This window comes from Anguilla anguilla, chromosome 13 (assembly GCF_013347855.1).
Source record: "Anguilla anguilla isolate fAngAng1 chromosome 13, fAngAng1.pri, whole genome shotgun sequence".
NCBI lineage: Eukaryota > Metazoa > Chordata > Actinopteri > Anguilliformes > Anguillidae > Anguilla > Anguilla anguilla.
The window spans coordinates 29,906,891-29,927,875 of NC_049213.1; the positions used below are offsets into that span (position 1 = coordinate 29,906,891).

Sequence of the window (20,985 nt, forward strand, 5' to 3'; positions counted from 1 at the left end):
TATTTCCTTGTCTTAAATGTTGTATTCATAACTTCAAGATTTGAGTCCTAACTTAATAGCATAAATGTTGTGACTTTCCAAAATTATTTGCCTCTCTGGCATATTAAACTGATAATTTGATAAATTTGGACAAAAACACCCTTCTCCACACATTAATTATTGGTGACTTTTGACTGAATATAATTATTCAATTATCAGCTACACCAGGTAGGCCCTACCTGGTTAATAGCTACTGCTTGGACCCAACACACTGCAATGATGATGTTCTGATTAGGAAAATGATTTGAAATCTTAAATATGCGTGAGTCATTGCTTGTCAATCAACAGACTAATGAATAAAAGCTGTTAAGCAATGCTAAATTGAATTTCATTGGTAATTTCTTCATTACTTAAGCCTGTTAAATGACAACCTTGTCCTTTCAAAAGTGATACGAGTACATTTTGAGGTAGTCAACGAAAATGCATGTAAAGCACAGCCAGTTGTTTACATTAATAATTGGGTGAAATCTAAATTAATGTTTATTGTTTGAGCATGATGTAGTATAGTTTTTTGTAACTGTAACTTTAAGGGAAGAACAGCTTTCAATTTAACAAAGAACAGCAATTTTGGAGACACAGACGATAACAGCATATACATAGCCTATTTGTTTTGTAAAAAAATACATTTTCATGTGAATAATTTCTGTGGCTAGTTGCAGATGCGTGGTGAAAGATGTGAATCAAGAAGGCTATAAAGATACCGTATATCCTACTAAGATTTATTTTTCTCTATGAATAGCCTTTTGTTTCATGTAAAACCTGGTCAGCAGCAGAGTGTCCACTCTGATTAACAGTCAAAGCAAGCCCTTCTTTCCGTTCTCTTTTGCAGGACCTCTACACTTGCGCCTATAACAGGTTTCTCTGACTTCCTTCCAAAAGCCCTCTGTGAATTGAATGGCAATTTCCCTGGAAATGACCACATACATTGACCTGAATTATTCATGCACAATTCTCAAACTAAACCAGGTTGTGAATCATCATAGTCACCAGGTAGCCTGGGCCTGGGCTGGTAAAGTATCTGCGCCACACCCCCTCATCACCGGAGTCCCACAGGGCTCGGTCCTTGGTCCTCTCCTCTTCTCTCTCTACACCCAGTCCCTTGGCCCTGTCATCACAGCTCATGGTATGTCTTACCATTGCTATGCTGATGACACACAACTGTTTCTCTCCTTCCCACCCTCTGACACACAGGTCTCAGCCCGCATCACTGCCTGCCTGAGTGATATTCAGAGCTGGATGGTCCGCCACCATCTCAAGCTCAATCCAGGTAAGACAGAGCTCATTTATATTCCGGCTCTTAACTCCCCTCTCTCTGATCTCTCTATCTCCCTAGGTAATACCATCCTCACACCATCACCCTCAACTAGAAACCTTGGCGTGGTGATGGACAACAGACTGTCCCTCACCGAGCACATTTCAGCAGTGACACGTTCATGCAGGTTCTTCCTGTATAACATCCGGAGGATCCGCCCCTTCCTCACAACTTACTCGACCCAACTCCTCGTCCAGGCAGTGGTCCTGTCCCGCCTGGACTACTGTAACTCCCTGCTTGCTGGCCTCCCAGCATCATCTATCAGACCCCTGCAACTCATCCAGAACGCAGCAGCGCGTCTGGTCTTCAACCTCCCCAGACATTCCCACGTTACCCCCCTGCTCACCACCCTCCACTGGCTCCCCGTGATGGCTCGCATCAAATTTAAAACATTAGTGCTTGCCTTCAAAGCAGCCAGGGGGTCAGCCCCTCCCTATCTACGTCAACTCATCAGACCCTACACCCCAGCTAGACCTCTCCGTTCTGCTGCCACATGTCGCCTGGTCCCTGCCCCGGCTCGCACCAGCACCCGGTCACGCCTCCTGTCTGTTCTAGCCCCACGGTGGTGGAATGACCTTCCTGTGCAAGTCAGAACAGCAGAGACCCTGGCCGTCTTCAAACGTAGACTGAAGACTCACCTCTTCAAGCTACATCTCACCTCATCACCCCCCACTACCCTCTAACATTTTTTTTTCTAAAAAAAAAAAAAAAAAAAAAAAAAAAAATAGGGTGTACAATTCACACTTATACCTAAGCAAAGTTATACCTATTGTAGCTCTCTTGCAGGAATGTTGTAAAGCGCTTGTCTCTGAGTTTTGTAATGCACTTGTTGTAAGTCGCTCTGGATAAGAGCGTCTGCTAAGAACCTATAATGTAATGTAATGTAATGTAATGGTGGCACCACACCTGAGCAGGGAACAAAGTTGTTCTGGTTATCTTGTATCTTGGTTGATCAAAAGTTTACTCCTTGCAAGCAGTGTTCTCTCCCCAGTGCATGAACACCTTGTTTTTGTAGTCTAAAGCCTAGTAATGTTATCTAATGTCTAGTGCCTTTTCACTGACTCTAGTCTTCTTTAATTCGCCTGATTCTAGGCATTAAAACTGTTGTCTATTTAACTGAGAGTGGCTGAATGGCCTGCAACAGAATTTGGTTCGTGCTTTGTGTCTGAGCTGTATATTTCAGATCGGTATATGGTTACAGCCGCAGGTTGTTTCCTGTCGTGTTCCCTATTAGCCTAGTAGCCTAGTTGTTTAACCTATTGATAGGAGTGGAAAAAGCTTTCAAAGATAAAACATATATAAATAAATAAAGATTGTTGCTTGTCTATCCTGGTGCCTTTAACAATGTATGTTGGTCCACTCGCATTGATCGTCAAAAATCCTATGAAAAGATCCAATAAAAAAAGAAAGGCAAGAGAACCTGACATCAACCTGACACCCCCATAGAGTTAATGGATGATGGGTGAGGTTTCATAAATCACATAATGGGTGGACCTACAATGGATAAAAGCGCTATATAAATGCAGTCCATTTACCAACTGAATGCATGTGCATGTGTAATTCAACAATGCCTGGTTAATTACAGTGTTGGGCCGGAATGTTACGACCTTTCATTATGTTTGGAGCCAAAAACTAGTCTGTCAAGATTTCAACCAGTTCAGCTGTGGTATCGTTGCAGTCAAAGAAAACATCATGACGGGGAGACATAGCTCAGGAGGTAAAACCGATTGTCTGGCAGTCGGAGGGTTGCCGGTTCAAACCCCGCCCTGGGCACGTCGAAGCAAGACACCTTGAGCAAGACACCTACCCCCTAACTGCTCTGGCGAATGAGAGGCATCAATTGTAAAGCGCTATATAAATGCAGTCCATTTACCAACTGAATGCATGTGCATGTGTAATTCAACAATGCCTGGTTAATTACAGTGTTGGGCCGGAATGTTACGACCTTTAATTATGTTTGGAGCCAAAAACTAGTCTGTCAAGATTTCAACCAGTTCAGCTGTGGTATCGTTGCAGTCAAAGAAAACATCACGACAGGGAGACATAGCTCAGGAGGTAAGACCGATTGTCTGGCAGTCGGAGGGTTGCCGGTTCAAACCCCACCCTGGGTGTGTCGAAGTGTCCTTGAGCAAGACACCTAACCCCTAACTGCTCTGGCGAATGAGGGGCATCAATTGTAAAGCGCTTTGGATAAAAGCGCTATATAAATGCAGTCCATTTACCATTTACATATGCTGTAAATATGATATGCATAACTGATAAGCTACTTGTTTTAGATCTGAATCACATGAGTGGTTTACTTTAACTTTTTTGAAACTTTAGATTTTGCAATATTAAAAATTCAGTCACTCTGACAGGACTTCAAATCCCCCAGAAATAACTATCTGCCTGTGAATGGGGGTTTCACCAAGGAAGATGAAGTCCTGTGGTCTTTGCTTGGACAGGTATGTTTTATAATTTTATGTACATGTATGTCAGAGCAGTTTGAGGCTTGCCCTTAAAACCACAGCTAACATTTTTTGCTTGTTCTCCCTCCTGTCTCTGAAATCTGACTTTCATTGGCTCAGTGATTTTATTTCCCCTCATTTCTGTGTGCATCCACCCCTCTCCATTTGCAGGTACTGCAGTACTCCCTAACAGACTGTCAGGAGCTGAGCGACTACAACCCCAGAGTTTATGCTTACGAGGGAGATCTAAGCCCTGATGCAGAGCTGGAGAGCATCTGCACCCATGAGGAAGAAGCCAACTTTTCGCTACAAGACCTCCTGGAACTGGATCGGAAATTCATTAAACTGGCAGAGATACTCATCCCCCACCCAGCACTCCGCTGAAGCAGTTGGTTGGCCTAGAAAACCTGCCCAGTCTGCAACGTGAGTTGTCCATTAATGGAGCAGGCCACAGCTGTCATATCTAATCTGAAATTTTGGTCATAAATCTTCATAACCCTTTACCTGGCTGACATTTTTATTCCCAAACATTCCCAGAACTTTAGGAAAGTTTGGGTAACCGTTCCCAACATGTCCATTTGTCCTGTTTTTTGTATGTCCTTCTGACATTATCTTTAATCCAGTGGACCATTGCAGGAAAGGCCTTCATTCAGTTATGCCAATGCTGGCATTGTCATAGCAATGTAAAAATAAAGTGCATAAACAAAGCCTCAACGTTCATCAACAAAGCTTCGATGTTATTAAATCAATATAAACACATTATATTTACATTTGGCTGGTGTAAATTTTGAGTGGCTAATGACTGGAAAACCACTAGCCACAGTGGTTGGTGAGCCCTCTGCCAGGAGGAAGGACATCCTCGGTATGTGACTAGCATAGTCTCTATGTGAAATAGGACTGGATCAAATAGAGGACAATCACAAAGTGTAAAATACGGTATATAAAATACAGTCTCCAATGTAAATATCAGTAGGGAAACCAGGACAGAAAATCCTGTTGTGATTAAGTTCTTAGTTGAGGATAACATAGGGGACTCACATCTTATCAGCCCCACCTTGAGGTGTGGCCTAATTTATTCCCCGTCACAGCTACAAAATTTGCCAGGCTTGGTTTTTTTGAGAACATCTCAAGAATGTTTCGACTGGGTTCCTTCCTGTGCCTTCTCGTGCCTTCTGTTCTGATTTGGCTCCATAACCAGCTCAAACAAACCATACTAATACAGAAGCCTGGATTCAATTTCTCCTTAAGTTCATAATTAAATGCAAGTGGTCTCTTTGTTTACTCACAAACTAAAGATTTAGTTTTTTCTAAACCATAAAGGAAACCTTTGAAAGCATGTATTTCAAACAATGACTCAGATTTTTTTTTATTTTTTTTTTTACTAGAAAGTATGTATGGCATGAGTAAGAAATGCTTCCTCGGAATAACACAGCTTAGGTGTAACATTGTGTGACCTTATAGACTGAGAAACACTGAAATGAAACACTGATTCCAGTGTTATGGTAACTGACGACCATTGGACCAAATATGTATCACTTGTGCGAAGTCAAAGAACTGTGGCAAAAGATATTTAGTTGCAGCTCAGCTGTTTTTATTTTGAAATTTGAAACATCTCATTTGCTTTTAAGGTGTGATTTATGGTGCTTATCTGCAAAATCTTAAAGGATTTGTTTTCCTTGGTGATGAGATCACACACATCCCACACCTCTTTGTTTCTGGGGTATGTGCTACAATGTTGTACAGTAGAGGCATTTCCTCCAAAAGTAATGAATAACATAACATAACACAATATAATGATGAGAACAGGCCGTTCAGCCCAACAATGCTTGCCATTTTCCTAACTAAATTAGTGCTCTAATTACCTGCAGACTAGATAATATCTATCTAACACTGTATCAAGCCTAGTTTTGAAAATCCCCAGAGTTTCTGCCTCTACTACATGACCTGGCAGGCTATTCCACACATTGACTACACTCTGTGTGAAAAATTCCTCCTAATGTCTTTATGGAATCTACCTTTTGTTAAATTCCATTCATGTCCCCTGGTTCTACTAACAGAACTCAACCTGAAGAATCTCTTGCAGTTCACTTTGTTGATCCCCTTTATGAATTTAATGTTGTATAGTCAAATTTGAACTATACAACATTAGTTCAAATTTGACTTCTTATATCGCTCTTATTTGTTCTAGCGACAATATTCAACATGGAACTGATCTGCTTCACTCATTAATTTATACTTAAATTAAATTCAAATGTTAATCTATTTCTTTACAAACATACGTAGTTTGCCAGGTTCTTAATGCAAAACAACTTGCCAAACTGTATAGTTGAAGAAAAAAGCAAAAATACCTTTTTAAAATGTTAAGAATGGATGTTGAATGAATCAAGTTGAATGAACCATGGCTTTTTCACAACTTTTAAGTTTAACATCTGGAATCAGTTTTATACTCTTTAGAATGATTGTATATTGTTATTGTTTGGTTTCCTTAAATGTACACATTACTTTGAGTTAGGTCAGATTGAAGTAATGCATATATGCTTGCCAAATGTTCCAAATGTTTTTGTGGCAATAAACTACAAAAATATCCGAAATTTGGTATTTCTTCAGTTTAAGAATACACATTTTTGTTCATTCTTATAAATAGTATCTCTTCAGTTTTGAAGTTGTTTATATGCCATTGTGGCCCACTCATGTTTTTGAAACCACAAAACATAGATTACTTGCCTGTATCATGAGTGCTTGTGTGCCATTTGCTGATCAGCCTTCATCCCTTGTTGATTGTACTTAACTCTACCCATTTCCTGAGAGTATCACAGGAAACTTCCAGAATACTGAGTTTACCATTCTTTAACTTCCATTTGCCCACTACAATATAGAAAAAAGTATTTAGGAATACTTTTTGCTTCACGCAAAGCCTTTTAGCCATCTTTATTTGTTGTTGACTTTGAACATTTTAAAACGTAAATGTTACATGATTTATTTCCTAACTTTTACATTATGTTGAGGTTTTTTCTGTTTTTTACTGCTGTCAGGAAGGATGTATTCACTGTTCAGGCCGGTTTCTCAATGTATTTTTTCACTGGGCTGGAGGAGGTGGTTTGAACTTGGTTCCCCCCCCCCCCCTTTCTCTCTCTCTCAGACACACTCTCTCTCTCTCTCGCTCTCTCTCTCACACACACACACATACTCCTACAGACAGGCTCATCGCTCCAATCTTAAAAATGCAAAGACAAGTAAAGGATCAGATCTAAGGCTGTAGCAACTGCTTGGATTAAACAGGATACAAAATCCGTACCACCCTGGATACAACCACTTCACTATGCTTAGCTGCAACATGAAGTCTGCCATTATAGTCCTTGTTGTGACACTGGTAAGTCTGTAAACCAGTTTTCTTCAACCTTTCCTTTGAGTCATAAGTATTTCCATAAAGGTTAAAAAAGATTAGTTATTCTGAGACATTTAATGGTGAAATGCTTTTATTGCTATTATGCACAGTACAATGTTCAGTGTGCAATCAACTGTCTGGTACATTCGTTGTAAGAGAGCACCTGTGATCACTATTGTACAGAGATAAACTCTGTTGGTTCTGATTTTGCTGTGTGATGTGATCCATTTTTCTGGAGACCAGATACGTGAACTTTCTGGAACACTGTTTATATCCTCATCAACGCTGTTAAATTTTACATTTGAAACAATAATTATTAAAGGAATAAGTCAGCTTCTATATTTTCCTCTCACTTCCCTTGTTTACCAATGCGTGCAGAGTTTTCTCGAATAACTTGCTTCAGGCTGTGGCTGAGTTAATTATGTTGATGGTAAAGTTCAGTTACTAGAAAGTTTATTTGAATAGAATGATCGTGTTTGTCTTGATTGTGAAAACAGATACACCCTTCCAGGCTTTATGTCATTGTTATAGCATCTTTCAACAACAATTTCCTAAGTATTGTTCAGGCCGGTTTCTCAGTGTATTTTATCACTGGGCTGGAGGAGATGGTTTGAACTCGGTTCCCACCCCCCCCCCCCCCCCCCCTTTCTCTCTCTCTCTCAGACACACTCTCTCTCTCTCGCTCTCTCTCTCACACACACACATACTCCTACAGACTGGCTCATCCCTCCAATCTTAAAAATGCAAAGACAAGTAAAGGATCAGATCTAAGGCTGTAGCAACTGCTTGGATCAAACAGGATACAAAATCCGTACCACCCTGGATACAACCACTTCACTATGCTTAGCTGCAACATGAAGTCTGCCATTATAGTCCTTGTTGTGACACTGGTAAGTCTGTAAACCAGTTTTCTTCAACCTTTCCTTTGAGTCATTGGTATAGCATCTTTCAACAACAATTTCCTAAGTATTGCATGGTTTGAGAAGCAGTAACCATGCACAAGTTTGACTTGTGCAATGAAATGTATGAGAAGGCTAATATTTTTCAGCAGGCAGGGTTTTGGATATATGCCAGACTGCTTTTTAATCACACATCGCATGCCAAAAAATGTAATCACTGCATCATAACTTTGCAGAAATAGTTGAAAATATCTATATTTTAGGAACTATAATAAAAGGCTGTATAAAAATACAAAACTCAAACATCCTACCTGTCTTGTTTTATGCTTTATTTACCTGAGGCAAATCCTACAGGCTTAGTAGTGATACTTCTTGATCTTTGTGGCATGGTCTTTGTCTTGTGACAGAGTTAACTGTAGTAGAATTACAATAACAGGAAGCCTTACTGCTTCTCAGGTCCAAGAAAGAGTGCCCAGGTGACTTTTTGGACACGTGGGGGAGGTGTGCAATGTGTACAAATGCAGCCACTACATAAGCCCAAAGAAATTTCATACAGATAAAAGTTTAAATTAACTATCAATTCACACTGTGGCTGGTGTTTTAATTCAAGCATTGTCTTAAACATTTTGCCAAGTTTTAGTGATTGCTTGATTCTGCTAAGACTGTTAAACAGTCTTACGGAATCCTGTTTTTAAATTGACAAATAGATTAATTCATTGATTCATTCATTTAGTGTAAGGATACATTTGATTGAATCCCAGCCTGAAATGCAGTACTCTGTGTATGATCTGAAATGGTTATAGCTTTACTGGAAGCAATAAATAATTTGCTGAAACAAGTATTAGGTGGTATCAGAAGGTGACTGAGGCAAGTAGGATTTCTGTATGAGAATGACAAAATAATTCCTCCCCCAGCACCTGTGCATGGTCACCTCATCCTCTTCAGAGAGCCGAGCACGTCACAAAAGAGCCTGGATCATTGACTCATTCACCATTGAAGAAGAAAACCCTGGGCCTTTCCCATATCAGCTAGGAAAAGTAAGGATAAGGATCAGTGCATAAATACCTTAAATATCATTCATTATATTGTTGTGAAGAATAAAATATTTTGTGTGAATTTATAGTACATGCACATGCAGTATGTGCACGCAGACTCTCGCTCATCTGATCCCACAATGCATCTCAGGTCCATGTCGAACGAGATTACCGGGTGAAGTTCATACTCCTCGGAGATGGTGTTGATGAAGAGCCCGTCGGGATACTTCAAATAGATGAAAATACTGGATTTATCTCTGTTTTGGGAAAAGTTGATTTTGAGAAACATAGAGTCTTGAAGGTAAGAAAAAAGTATTAAAGCTTCACAAGCTGTACATTCTCTCTCACTAATAACAAATGGTTACTTGTGGGCTCCTGGAATATCCCTGAATGGATATAATATAATGCTTAAATGCACCCCAACCCCGGTGGTGCAATATCGACTGCTTCCAAGCTATAGTCTGACATGGGCCAGACTCAAACCTAGACCATAAGTCCTACCATTAATGTCATGCTGTGCCCTGTGAATCAAGATTTAAAATGCCAATTTACTTTCAAATGAATCAGGATTTTTCTCTCTAACAATTAGTAAGACGCAGTATGTTTTCAAGTGGCAGAAAAGTTTGTCAGCTCAGAGGATGTCATGAAAATAACGTGCCGCTCTCCTGAAATGTGCGTGCAGCTGAAATTCGAAGCCAGAAATGCGTCTAATGAGGAACTAGACACAAGGCTGGGAGTGGACATCTCCATAATGGACATAAATGACCAAGTACCTACATTTCAGAAACAAGTGTATGAAGTTACGATTGATGAATCACAACAACAGGGTAAGTGATAATTGTAAAAATCAAAATCAAATGTTTGTAATTTTTAGGGGTTACATTTTTTTTTCATTGTAACTGGAATACACTTTATATCATGAGTAATACAGCCTTCAAAAGGATACACAACACCTTCATGATTGTATTCTGTATTCATATTTTAGAAAGCATTTGTGGCCAAACATGCATGTGGCATTTTTCTGCATGCTAGCTGTCAAAATGCATATAATTTTAAATTAATTATTTAAGAAGTTGTACACCATCATCATAACAAATTTATTAGGTTGTGTTAAATATGAAGTGTATCTGTACATTGCTACAGTATGAAAAATTGACCATAGCTTATTGAAATTATGATGGATTACAACGTATATGCATGTTGTGCTAACACAGTCTTTCTCTAATCTGCCCACAGGGACAAGTGTACTTACAGTGATGGCCACAGATTTCGACAGACCAGGCACCTTAAATGCAACAGTTGAATACAAAATCTTATCTGTGACCCCCATCACATCTAATGCTGAATTCTTTATTGAAGAGACTGGCAGAATCTCTTTCAAGGGATGTCTGGACTATGAGGTGAGGAATAGAACTGGTACTGTGTACCTAGGAAGCAGTTGAACATCTTTTGTCAGTGGGAATTGCCTTTGTTTTCAAACCTTTTGAAAATGCTGAGAATTCTGGTCTTTGCTTATGCAAATGTGAACAATGCACTTGCACAGGCTGTGAAACTGTAGTATATGCATAAACTGACCATTCCATTCCATTTATTTTCAGACGCTTTTGTCCAAAGCGACGCACAAAAATGCATCACTCCCTGGCTCTGTACTGCAGCATTACATAACCTTGAAGAATATTAGAATTTGCTTTAGCCAATCAGAAGTGAAATACTAGTGAGCATGTTCTTTTAGTAGTCTCTGCTGTGTGCGCTTTGGTTCTAAAATGTTTTGTAAAGCCCTGGAAAGGGGCTATGCTCATTTCATAATGAAATTGACAGGACATCTGTTCCTAGCTTGATTGTAGCATTCTTAAAATCAAATCCCTTCTTACTTGCCTCAAAATGATCTATCTGGAAAGGTGTCATTCAAATAAAAGTGAAAATCATATCTGAATCCGAATCTGAAATGATTTGAAACACTGTTTACAAATCGACGAGTACCATGGAGTGATCTTTTAACTTTGATCTCTCCCTAGTGGTGACAGATATAATAACAAATAACAGTAACCACCGTGCCTTTCCCCAAAACCTCACCTTCAAAAAACCTCAGAATTCAATCTAGTTGCTGTGTACTTTCATCTAAACACATATAGCCTAGTTTTTTTCTTCCATTTTTAAAATCAGTGTTTAATTCTCTATTTTCACTTTTCCCTACTTTTCACTTTTTGCAAAGTAGCTGGCCGGTCATATTTGCCGTGGCTATAATGAACAGAAAACTTTCAGGCAAGTTGACTGCCATACCTAAAGGCAACAAATTCCATTTTACAAGCCCATTGTTACAAAATGGAAGCTGAATAAGATGCAGCACTTTTGGTATTAAAGCCCTTTGTTCATTTACCTCACCTTTGAGGCTCTTTGCTCTTTTGATGTAAACGCTTACCATTTCATAATGTGAGATTGAATCTATTTTTATATTCAGAAAGCCAATAAATACACCATTGTGGTTGAGGCAAAGGATCGTGGGGAGAAGGTTCAACTCTCAAGCTCAAGCACTGTCATCGTTAATGTTCTGGACAAAAACAACTACTTGCCTGTCTTCAATGGTGTCACAGTAAGCCTTTTGTAATGCAGTCGAGTTATGCATCTCTACTAGAAATATCATATTGCATTGTACATTGTTAAAATGCGTTCGTTTATGATTTAAAAAAAAAAAGTGTTAGAGAATATATTAAGTATAACACTTGCACTGACTTTTTCTATAACATGTAGACTCTCCAATAGAATAACGATAATATAAAGCATATCATTGTGATTATACTTTACTTTACAATACATTTGCAGACCTGAACCTAATCAACATTGGTGTTTACAGTTTATTCAAAATTAAATGCAAGAATTACTTTTTGCCTTCACCAACACCATTTAGTGCAGGGTTTCCTAAACTTTTTTTCTGATGCGATTCAAAATATATATTCACAAAGTGTCCCCAGCACCCCACCCATACAAGCCTGGTGCCTAACAATGGCGTTTAGCCGTGACTATATTGGCAATATACCACAACCTCTCATGCCTAATTTTTTAGTTCAGCTGTTGTGATGTTCATCAGATAGCCCACATTCACATATTTTAAAGAGACACAAAATCACAAAAACATTTTGCCAAAATGTTCATACGACCTCATCCTCGAATCAGGCGACCCTACATGGGGTTGGGACCCACAGTTCGGCAACCCCTGATTTACTCGAAGCTGAGAACAAACGCTGATTAAGGCCATACATTATTCAGGCTGTGTATTAAGAAGCATCAAGAGGACCAGCTAAAAGCACTACTTTGAGCTCCTATAAGGTTTGTTGGCTCACTTTCTGACTGCATATTTCAGGGGTTGGGTCGAGTGAAGGAGAGGGAGTCCGGGATGACTCCTCTCAGAATACACGTCACAGATAAAGACACAAAGGGTACTGCCGCGTGGAGAGTAAGATACACAATAAAGGGAGACAGGCAAGGGAACTTTGAGATCCAAACTGACCCAGAAACCAATGATGGAATCCTGACAGTCGTAAAGGTAAGGTAGCAGTCATGATCACTATATTGTTTTCATTGCTTGAATTTCAATCTACAGTTTCTGCATGAATGGTTGAGCAATTAGCTGGATCTAATACCCAAGCAATGTCATACTTGCACTCAGCTGGAGGCATTATCTCCTCATCTGTTATGAAATATTTTTAGTTTCAATTCAGCCACTGTACTGTTGTTCTGTAAATTGTCTGATGTAAGATACACACATTAAAAAAAAAAAATCATATCACAAAAGGCTTTGACTCAACTCAACACTAATGATAAGCACTGTATTGTATTTGATGTATGGTGCACATGTGAATCATAAGATACACATAACTATCACATTCATTTTAAAAAAAATCATGTTTGCAAAAACAAGTCACAAACCTATTTCAACCCACAACCAAAATTTCAAATTACTCTGATAGAGTGTATTTTACTCTGAGTGCATTTTATCCTCTTTGGACTCTTTTGAATATTTTGCTGCATAGCCTCTGGACTATGAGTTGGCCTCAGTGAAACAGCTGTCCATCACTGCGGAGAATGAGGATCCATACTTCTCCTGTGAGCTGAAGAGGAAGACTTCCGGCACCCTCTGGAAGGTGATTAATATCGATGCCGATCCTGGAAAAGGAGGGGTGCCGGTTTTCGTGTCTTCGAACGTCACCATTCTTGTGGAGGATATCAACGACCCCCCAGAATTTACATTCACCACGCGTGAGGTCGTGGTAGATGAAGATGCATCGATTGGACACTACCTGGAGACATTCACCGCCAGCGACCCCGATGGAAAATCGCCCAATGACTTTGAGTGAGATTATGTTTAAGGATGCCAATTTAGTCATTCGGTCAATCATATTGATAGCAAGCAAAATATTTTGTTTGTTAAAATAAACAGCCTGTCTGGTAAATCCTCTCTGCTTTAACATCACAGGTATATAAAAGGTGATGACCCTGGTAACTGGGTGAGTGTGGATCCCAAAACAGGTGCAATTACAACAGTTAATGCACTGGATAGAGAATCACCCTATGTGGTGAATGGCACCTATCTCATTACCTTATATGCCGTTGACAAAGGTAATATTATTATTATTATTATTATTATTATTATTATTATACTAATAAAGTTCAAATATGAGCATTTTAAAAATCTTTACTCCAAGGTGTATCTTCTAAGATGTCATTTTCCTGTTAGTTTTAACACCGTAGAACACAATCTTAGCATGTTTTTTTTTTTGGGGTGGGGGGGGGGGGGGTTGTTGTAATTTACTAGTGTAGTGCGTCTAAACCAAAATCTGCAAATCTGGGCTTCTTGGAAATGTCTGTGTTATATCATCAATTTATATAAAAAATCTGCAGCACAATATGAGTATACTGGTTTGATTATGTTGTTTCAAAGAGAGATTGAATTATCCTAGAGTAAGTCCATTTTACATTGTTGAATCACTCTGCTTCAAACAGGCGAACCCCCAATGACTGCTACAGCAACACTTACGCTCCATGTGACAGACAAGAATGATAATTTGCCCCAGCTGCAATCGAACACAATCTCCATGTGCCTGTCAGATGATGCCACTATGACCACCATCAGTGCCTACGACCTGGATGATGCCCCTTATAGTGGACCCTTTCGATTTGAGCTGGTTGGGGAAGATAAAGACAAATGGAGTCTTGACACCAACTATGGTATAATAATAATAATAATAATAATAATAATAATAATAATAATAATAATAATAATAACAACAACAATAATAATAACAATAATAATAAAATTCCTACATTACTTATTTACAAAGCATATATCATACAGCTCTGTCTTATCTCCAAGCTATGTTGGCCGAGCACTTTGAAGATTCCCATGGCTGAGAACGGCCAAATGGTGAATTGCATGTCTGACAGTATATCTCTTACTCTCATGATGTTTGATTTCCATATGAAAAGCACTTTTGCTGGTTGCTTTTCAGCTAACAGCAATTGCTAAACTACTAAAATGTAAATTTGTTGGATGGGAGATAGGGGTTGATGGACCAATAGGAGCCACTGTTCCCTCTTCACCAAAAATGTTCCCAGCACAGTGAGGCAGCACTACTCTCAGTCTAGAAGGTGTCATCATTTAGATGAGACACTAAATTAAGAATGTGTCACTGCCGTCTTTAAAGCTACCATGAGGTAGTGTTAACCCCAATGTCCCGGAACTGATTCCCACAAAAACATGGTCTGTACACCCGACCACCTAATGATCCCCCCAACATCTGATTAGCTGTACAATCACTTGCATTTCCTTCCTCCTCTTGCTCCCTTGGTCATCACTGCAAACAAGAATCTTGGGTGACCTACCATGTAAAGTTGATGTTTAAATGAACAGCTGGTTTATGAAACCATGTTCCTCAGCCATAACCTGGGAAGGTCCCTGGATGCCTCTGGGAGTGCTGTTATAATCTTTTAAGTAAAATAATTAGAATTATTATTCGGTTAATGAGTCAATAGGTTAATTGGCTCATTTGTTAATTGACTGATGTTTTCTCCCTAAGCACGATCTTTTAGAGTTATGAACATTCTCCTTTTCTAAAGGGACCACGGTGAATCTGATTAAGAAGAGCACTGTCTACGCTGGATTTTATAAGCTGCAGCTCAAGGTCTATGACCAGCAGGAGCGCTTCTCTGTGCAGAACATCACGGTCGCCGCGTGCGACTGCTCCATAAGTCAAGACTGCTCGGACCGTGCGGCCGCTTCCAAAGCCCAAATCAACAGCAGTGCCATTGGGATTGTATTCGCTGCCTTACTACTGCTACTGGGTATGAAACCTCTTTGAATTATGATTACGCTACCATAGAGCCGTCTCGCTCCGAAGTGAAGTAGCTAATTCCAGCACTGCAGTGTTGCACCATATAGCCCTAGACTGAATACAGGACATGCCTGATGCCCAACCCGCAGAATCTCGCTGGGACTGCAATGCAGCTGCAATGCTTAGCTGGCCATTGATTGAAATAGACGTACTTGGCTAACTTGTTTTAGAGCACACACCTTCTAGTCTTAGCTAGTTGGCAAAGTACAGCCCCCATCTGAACAAACTGCTCAATGACCCCAGTTACTCATGCCTGACTTCAGTAACTGGGGGACACCAGAAACAATAGAAATATAATAAATGGCTACATAGCTCTAATATCCTGCTAGATTTCATTACACAGCTTTCTGTGAATTGCCAATGGCACTTGGCAATGGCAATGGCAAAGGGGAATAAGATGCTATATTTTATAGAAGTCTCACCAAGACTTACATACTCATATATTGTACATTAAAGTTACCTGACATCGATTATTACATAATCACACAGAAATTACTTTATTCTAATACAACCAGCAAAGGCATATTTCTGGACTTAATATCCCTTTCCTTTTCCTTTTATTTATTTTTTTTTTTTTTGTGAGTGTTTATTTGTTCAACACAAGTTTGGCAAGTTCAGAGGTCGCCAAAAACAAATATAAAAATTCTGTACTTGAAACAGTTTCATATTTTTATTTCTCACAACTTATCACAAATGTACATTGAATACAGAGGATAACTAATCATTTTGGCTAGTCATTTTGTATTGTAGTTATGATACAAAGTCACAATGCAAGTGAAATTTGAAATGACAATTGGAGAGAATAGAGAAGTATTGATATGATTTTTGTTGTGTCATATGAAGGTTTCTATAACGTGTGTGTGTGTGTGTGTGTGTGTTAACCTAGCTTAAATGGTCTTTGCTAGGCATTAATCTGCTATAGTACTATTTATTTAACCATTTGCTGTTTGTCACAATGAAATCTTACTACTGTGTGCTCTGGTCCTTGATGGCAATGCAAAGCTTTTATCTTGAATGATGTTCTTGCCTGTTTGGATTTAAGGGATTCTGCTTCTGGGCCTTCTTCTTACCTGTGGGAGAGAGAAGACCGAGTTCCCATTTTCCAGTGATACTGGGGATGTGCTACTCTCCTCCAATATAGAAACACCTGGAACTGACTGCAAGGTACATCTCTTGTCAGCTTTCAATCAAAAACATGCATTCAATTTGTTTTTTTCAATCAACATTTGTCATCGAATTTACATTAATTAATTAATTAATTAATTAATAAAAGCACAGCAGTTCACTGAGCTGGAAACTTTTCTCAAGAAAATTTAAAGACTTGCATTGATCAAATAATACACTCTGAACTGAACTGTTCAGCGTTTAGTCTTTTGGAAATGGGTGCTACTAGTGTTTCTTTTTGGTCTGCTTAAAATGTCATGAATCAGTATTTAAATATATACTCACAACTGCCATCTTTATCTTTAAGATTCCAGAGACACCTCAACTAGTCAAACAAGACCAGAGAAAAAAAGCAATACAAGCAGCTCTAGGTTTTCATCGACAAAATGCTATACGTATTCGGTCATCCGACATACAGACAGCCATTAGAAATCAACAGGTAAACAAACAGCCTCTGAAAATGCTTCCAGAAACCAATGACCAAGACTTAATTGTCACCAATGCAATTCGCAATGTACTGGCATTATAATTACGACACATGAAAGCACAGTATTCATGTGCAAATGAAATAAGCTTTTACTGAAAAAGCATGCTTCCAATGGCGATTCCAAATATGCATCTTACTCCAATTAAATTAAAAAAGTTCTGATCTTCTTTTAGGTTGGAGCTCAATGGTACAATTATCGAGTGTATGAAAGCAGCCAGGGACAAAGCTACTATCAACACCACAGTAATGCAGTGTACAAGGTACAGTTATCATCTGCAAGTTTATTTCAGCCTGTTTTCCACTAAAACTATTTATCGCTTACACTTGCATTCAGTGGTTAATTGTGTTGCTTTTAATTCTGATCTTAAAACATGAGCTCGCAACGGTCACTGAGTAGGAATGAGCGATATATGGTATGTGAAACTTTTGTGAAACATGTAAACCTGCACATATTTGCCCTCTGTAGTGGCTTTGGCCTGAGCAACCCCATTCGGTGTACATATTACACTGAGGCTTGTTTTTGAGACTTGCATTGATCAAATAATACACTCTGAACTGAACTGTTCAGCATTTAGTCTTTTGGAATTGGGTGCTACTAGTGTTTCTTTTTGGTCTGCTTAAAATGTCATGAATCAGTATTTAAATATATACGCACAACTGCCATCTTTATCTTTAAGATTCCAGAGACACCTCAACTAGTCAAACAAGACCAGAGTAAAACAGCAACAAAAGCAGCTCAACGTTTTGATCCAGGAAAAGCTATACGTAGGCATATTCGGTCATCCGACCAACAGGCAGCCATTAGCAATCAACAGGTAAACAAACAGCCTCTGAAAATGCTTCCAGAAACCAATGACCAAGACTTAATTGTCACCAATGCAATTCACAATGTAATGGCATTATAATTACGATACATGAAAGCACAGTATTCATGTGCAAATGAAATAAGCTTTTACTGAAAAAGCATGCTTCCAATGGCGATTCCAAATATGCATCTTACTCCAATTAAATTAAAAAAGCAGCCAGGGACAAAGCTACCATCAACACCACAGTAATGCAGTGTACAAGGTACAGTTATCATCTGCAAGTTTATTTCAGCCTGTTTTCCACTAAAACTGTTTATCGCTTACACTTGCATTCAGTGGTTAATTGTGTTGCTTTTAATTCTGATTTTAAAACATGAGCTCGCAACGGTCACTGAGTAGGAATGAGCGATATAAGGTATGTGAAACTTTTGTGAAACATGTAAACCTGCACATATTTGTCCTCTGTAGTGGCTTTGGCCTGAGCAACCCCATTCGGTGTAAATATTACACTGAGGCTTGTTTTTGAGAGATGCTTATTTTTTTATTACAGTTAAGAAGTATCAGAGTGTATGTCGTGTCACAAAATGAATTTTCACTTTTTGAGTTTTCCCTTTTAATCAGTCTTTGCCGACGTCAATGCTGAGCGGACACCATTCCGCATCCTCCCGCGGTGGCGCTTTGTTCTTAAAAAAAGAAGCCCTCACCTCATTGGTCTCTCAGGTACCTTCCGATTTATAGTTATGCACCCCATTCCATTCTGCACCTGAACAGCTTGTTTTCCATGGTTGACACGGTCTGAACATGCTGAAGTTGCATCACGATTCAATACACTAGTGTATTTGTGGAAGGTCGCTTTACATACAGGATGAAATATCCCAGCTCCCAGTTCACAGTCTCTTCACATGCTTCTGTGTATAAGTCAAAATATCTGGATCATACAAACTGAAAATTCAGGCAGATATTAACTGTCTCACAATGCTGCTCCTGAAATGTGAGTCTTTGATTTTTTGCTGAGTTAATGCATTGAGTTCCTTCTTCATACTGAGACCACCATATCAGTCAACCAAGGTATTATAAAGATCACACATGAATGTCAGCAACAAAAATAGAACAACTGCAATCTCTTGTTGACTCCACTGAGTTTTTGAGTTCTGTATGCATTGGTCCTTGTCCATCTTCAGAGACTGTCTTCAATCCAAGCATTTGAAGAGGAGCTGTGCGATTATGACCCCAAAGTGTACACTTGTGAAGAAGATTCAGTGGTTGACACAGAGCTGGACAGCATCTCCGTTGACGAGGGCAGTTTTGTACCGGATGACCTCTTGTACCTGGGACCAAGATTTCAAACACTGGCCACAATATGCAGTGGCCAGTGTTTGGTGGTGTGTCCCACACCAACACAGCCTTTCCAAATAAGAGAAACATTAGTCGAAACACTAGTAGAAATTACCTTAAAATAATGAAATGTTAAACTTTTTGGGAGAATAGAGTAGTATAATTTCCAGGTCTCAATTAACCTTTTGTAATTATGCTTATACCTGTTAACTGGATTCACCACTGATAAGACAGCTTTTCTCTTTTTCCTTATATCACAAAAAAAAAAAATTTTATTTCCTGTTTGAGAATATATGACTCTTTGAAATTAACTATATAGCAAGGGATGGTTGTCCATATCAATGTGCTCATTATCACTTTAAGGTGACAGGTTTTTATTATGGCTTTCATTTTTAGCTTTTTACCGCATCCTATACCAGGGTTGGCAGCTGATTGGGTTAATTATTGCTGGTTTACCTAGTTTTTCCTAAAATAATATCAACTCTACACATTCAGATATTTGATGGCAAGATAGACCAGTTTTTATCCCCAGTAATCATAATTGTGTTTGCTCGGTGACACGTGTCTTATAAAAAGCTTGTGTGCAGGTTTTTGGCCAATCTTTCAAAACAAGGAAAATGAGAGCACCTTTATCTGGGCTGTGATGTGTGGCAGGTGTTTGGCTTCTTCGACAGACAGGTTAAAACATGCTTACAATGTTGAAGTCAACCTGTTCTTCAAAAGGCTTGTTACGTAATAGTATGCCATTGCTTGCAGCTTGTAGATTGCTTTTGAACATAGAGAATAATTTATGCTTTTCAGATTCAATTTCTATATTTTAAACCAGTCAGAGCAGAGTATTTTTATTCATTTATTTGTGTTTTATTGGAAGCCAGGACAGCAATGGGATGTGTGCTGCTCTGTAAAAAAAAACAAAATATTGAGCTACAGGAAACCGGGAAAAAATTGCAATTCCCTGATTAAGGAAAGATTATTTGTTTACAGACATAGTCACACAGAAACATCTCCAGCGTAAATTTAACACTAACAGAGTACATATAAAACCAACAGGGACTACGTGTATAGTACTCTAGTGCTCTGTAAGAGTTGATTTAACACTGATCATTTTACTGTGCACCACTGAGTGAATGAGGTGAAAATAATTACATACAAAACAGTTCTCAGTTTTACATTTCTGTTCCTCATTCTGTCATACTGTATTTGAATTAATGTTACCATTGCTATTTTAAAATTGCTTCAGTCTCACTGTTTCTCATTGTTCTGCTGTAGCTGAGGTAGGAAATTAAGACACATAAACACCCATTATGTTTTTTTGTGTGTTTTTCAGCAATTGAATATCCCCTGAGCTTTCTATGTAAACGGAATCTAACTTATTATGTTGCTCAAATGCATTTCTCAGGGTTCTATGCAACTAACGTATTGAGTTGAGAAAATTTTTCATCTGTGAAAGACAAACAAGATATGAATTTGAATCTGTAAATCAACACATTAAATTTTTACCTGACTTCTCCATGACTTGTCTATTAATTAATACAACTGCTAGATCAAATAATCATGATGTGGATTTACAAAAATGATATTACAACATATAAGGTTTAGATACCGAAGCTGGTGTGTGTGCTACATTAAAGATAATTTAAAAGAAAATCTAACATGATAAATGCGCAATAAAATGAACTTTTAAGTTTTTT

At 38.7% G+C, this 20,985-nt stretch overlaps 1 protein-coding gene across 3 annotated transcripts in view; it reads left to right on the plus strand.

Moving 5' to 3' along the window:
- The first annotated feature begins 5,979 nt into the window (after positions 1–5,979).
- LOC118211055 (cadherin-like protein 26) overlaps positions 5,980–20,985 on the plus strand; it is a 41,043-nt gene continuing 26,037 nt past the window's right edge. The window contains exons 1-17 of one of the 3 annotated variants that reach the window (XM_035387804.1): positions 5,980–7,168; positions 8,997–9,119; positions 9,268–9,417; positions 9,799–9,943; positions 10,353–10,516; positions 11,575–11,706; positions 12,475–12,657; positions 13,145–13,464; positions 13,588–13,730; positions 14,115–14,339; positions 15,228–15,452; positions 16,545–16,666; positions 16,974–17,105; positions 17,327–17,413; positions 17,831–17,968; positions 18,581–18,679; positions 19,141–20,804. In XM_035387804.1, the coding sequence (XP_035243695.1) occupies positions 7,118–7,168; positions 8,997–9,119; positions 9,268–9,417; positions 9,799–9,943; positions 10,353–10,516; positions 11,575–11,706; positions 12,475–12,657; positions 13,145–13,464; positions 13,588–13,730; positions 14,115–14,339; positions 15,228–15,452; positions 16,545–16,666; positions 16,974–17,105; positions 17,327–17,413; positions 17,831–17,968; positions 18,581–18,679; positions 19,141–19,419 (2,718 nt within the window). In that variant the 5' untranslated portion in view covers positions 5,980–7,117 and the 3' untranslated portion in view covers positions 19,420–20,804. Of the gene's footprint in view, positions 7,169–7,864; positions 8,074–8,996; positions 9,120–9,267; positions 9,418–9,798; positions 9,944–10,352; positions 10,517–11,574; positions 11,707–12,474; positions 12,658–13,144; positions 13,465–13,587; positions 13,731–14,114; positions 14,340–15,227; positions 15,453–16,544; positions 16,667–16,973; positions 17,106–17,326; positions 17,414–17,830; positions 17,969–18,580; positions 18,680–19,140; positions 20,805–20,985 lie in introns of those variants that run through there. The other 2 variants (XR_004761949.1, XM_035387803.1) reach the window with 2 other exon arrangements.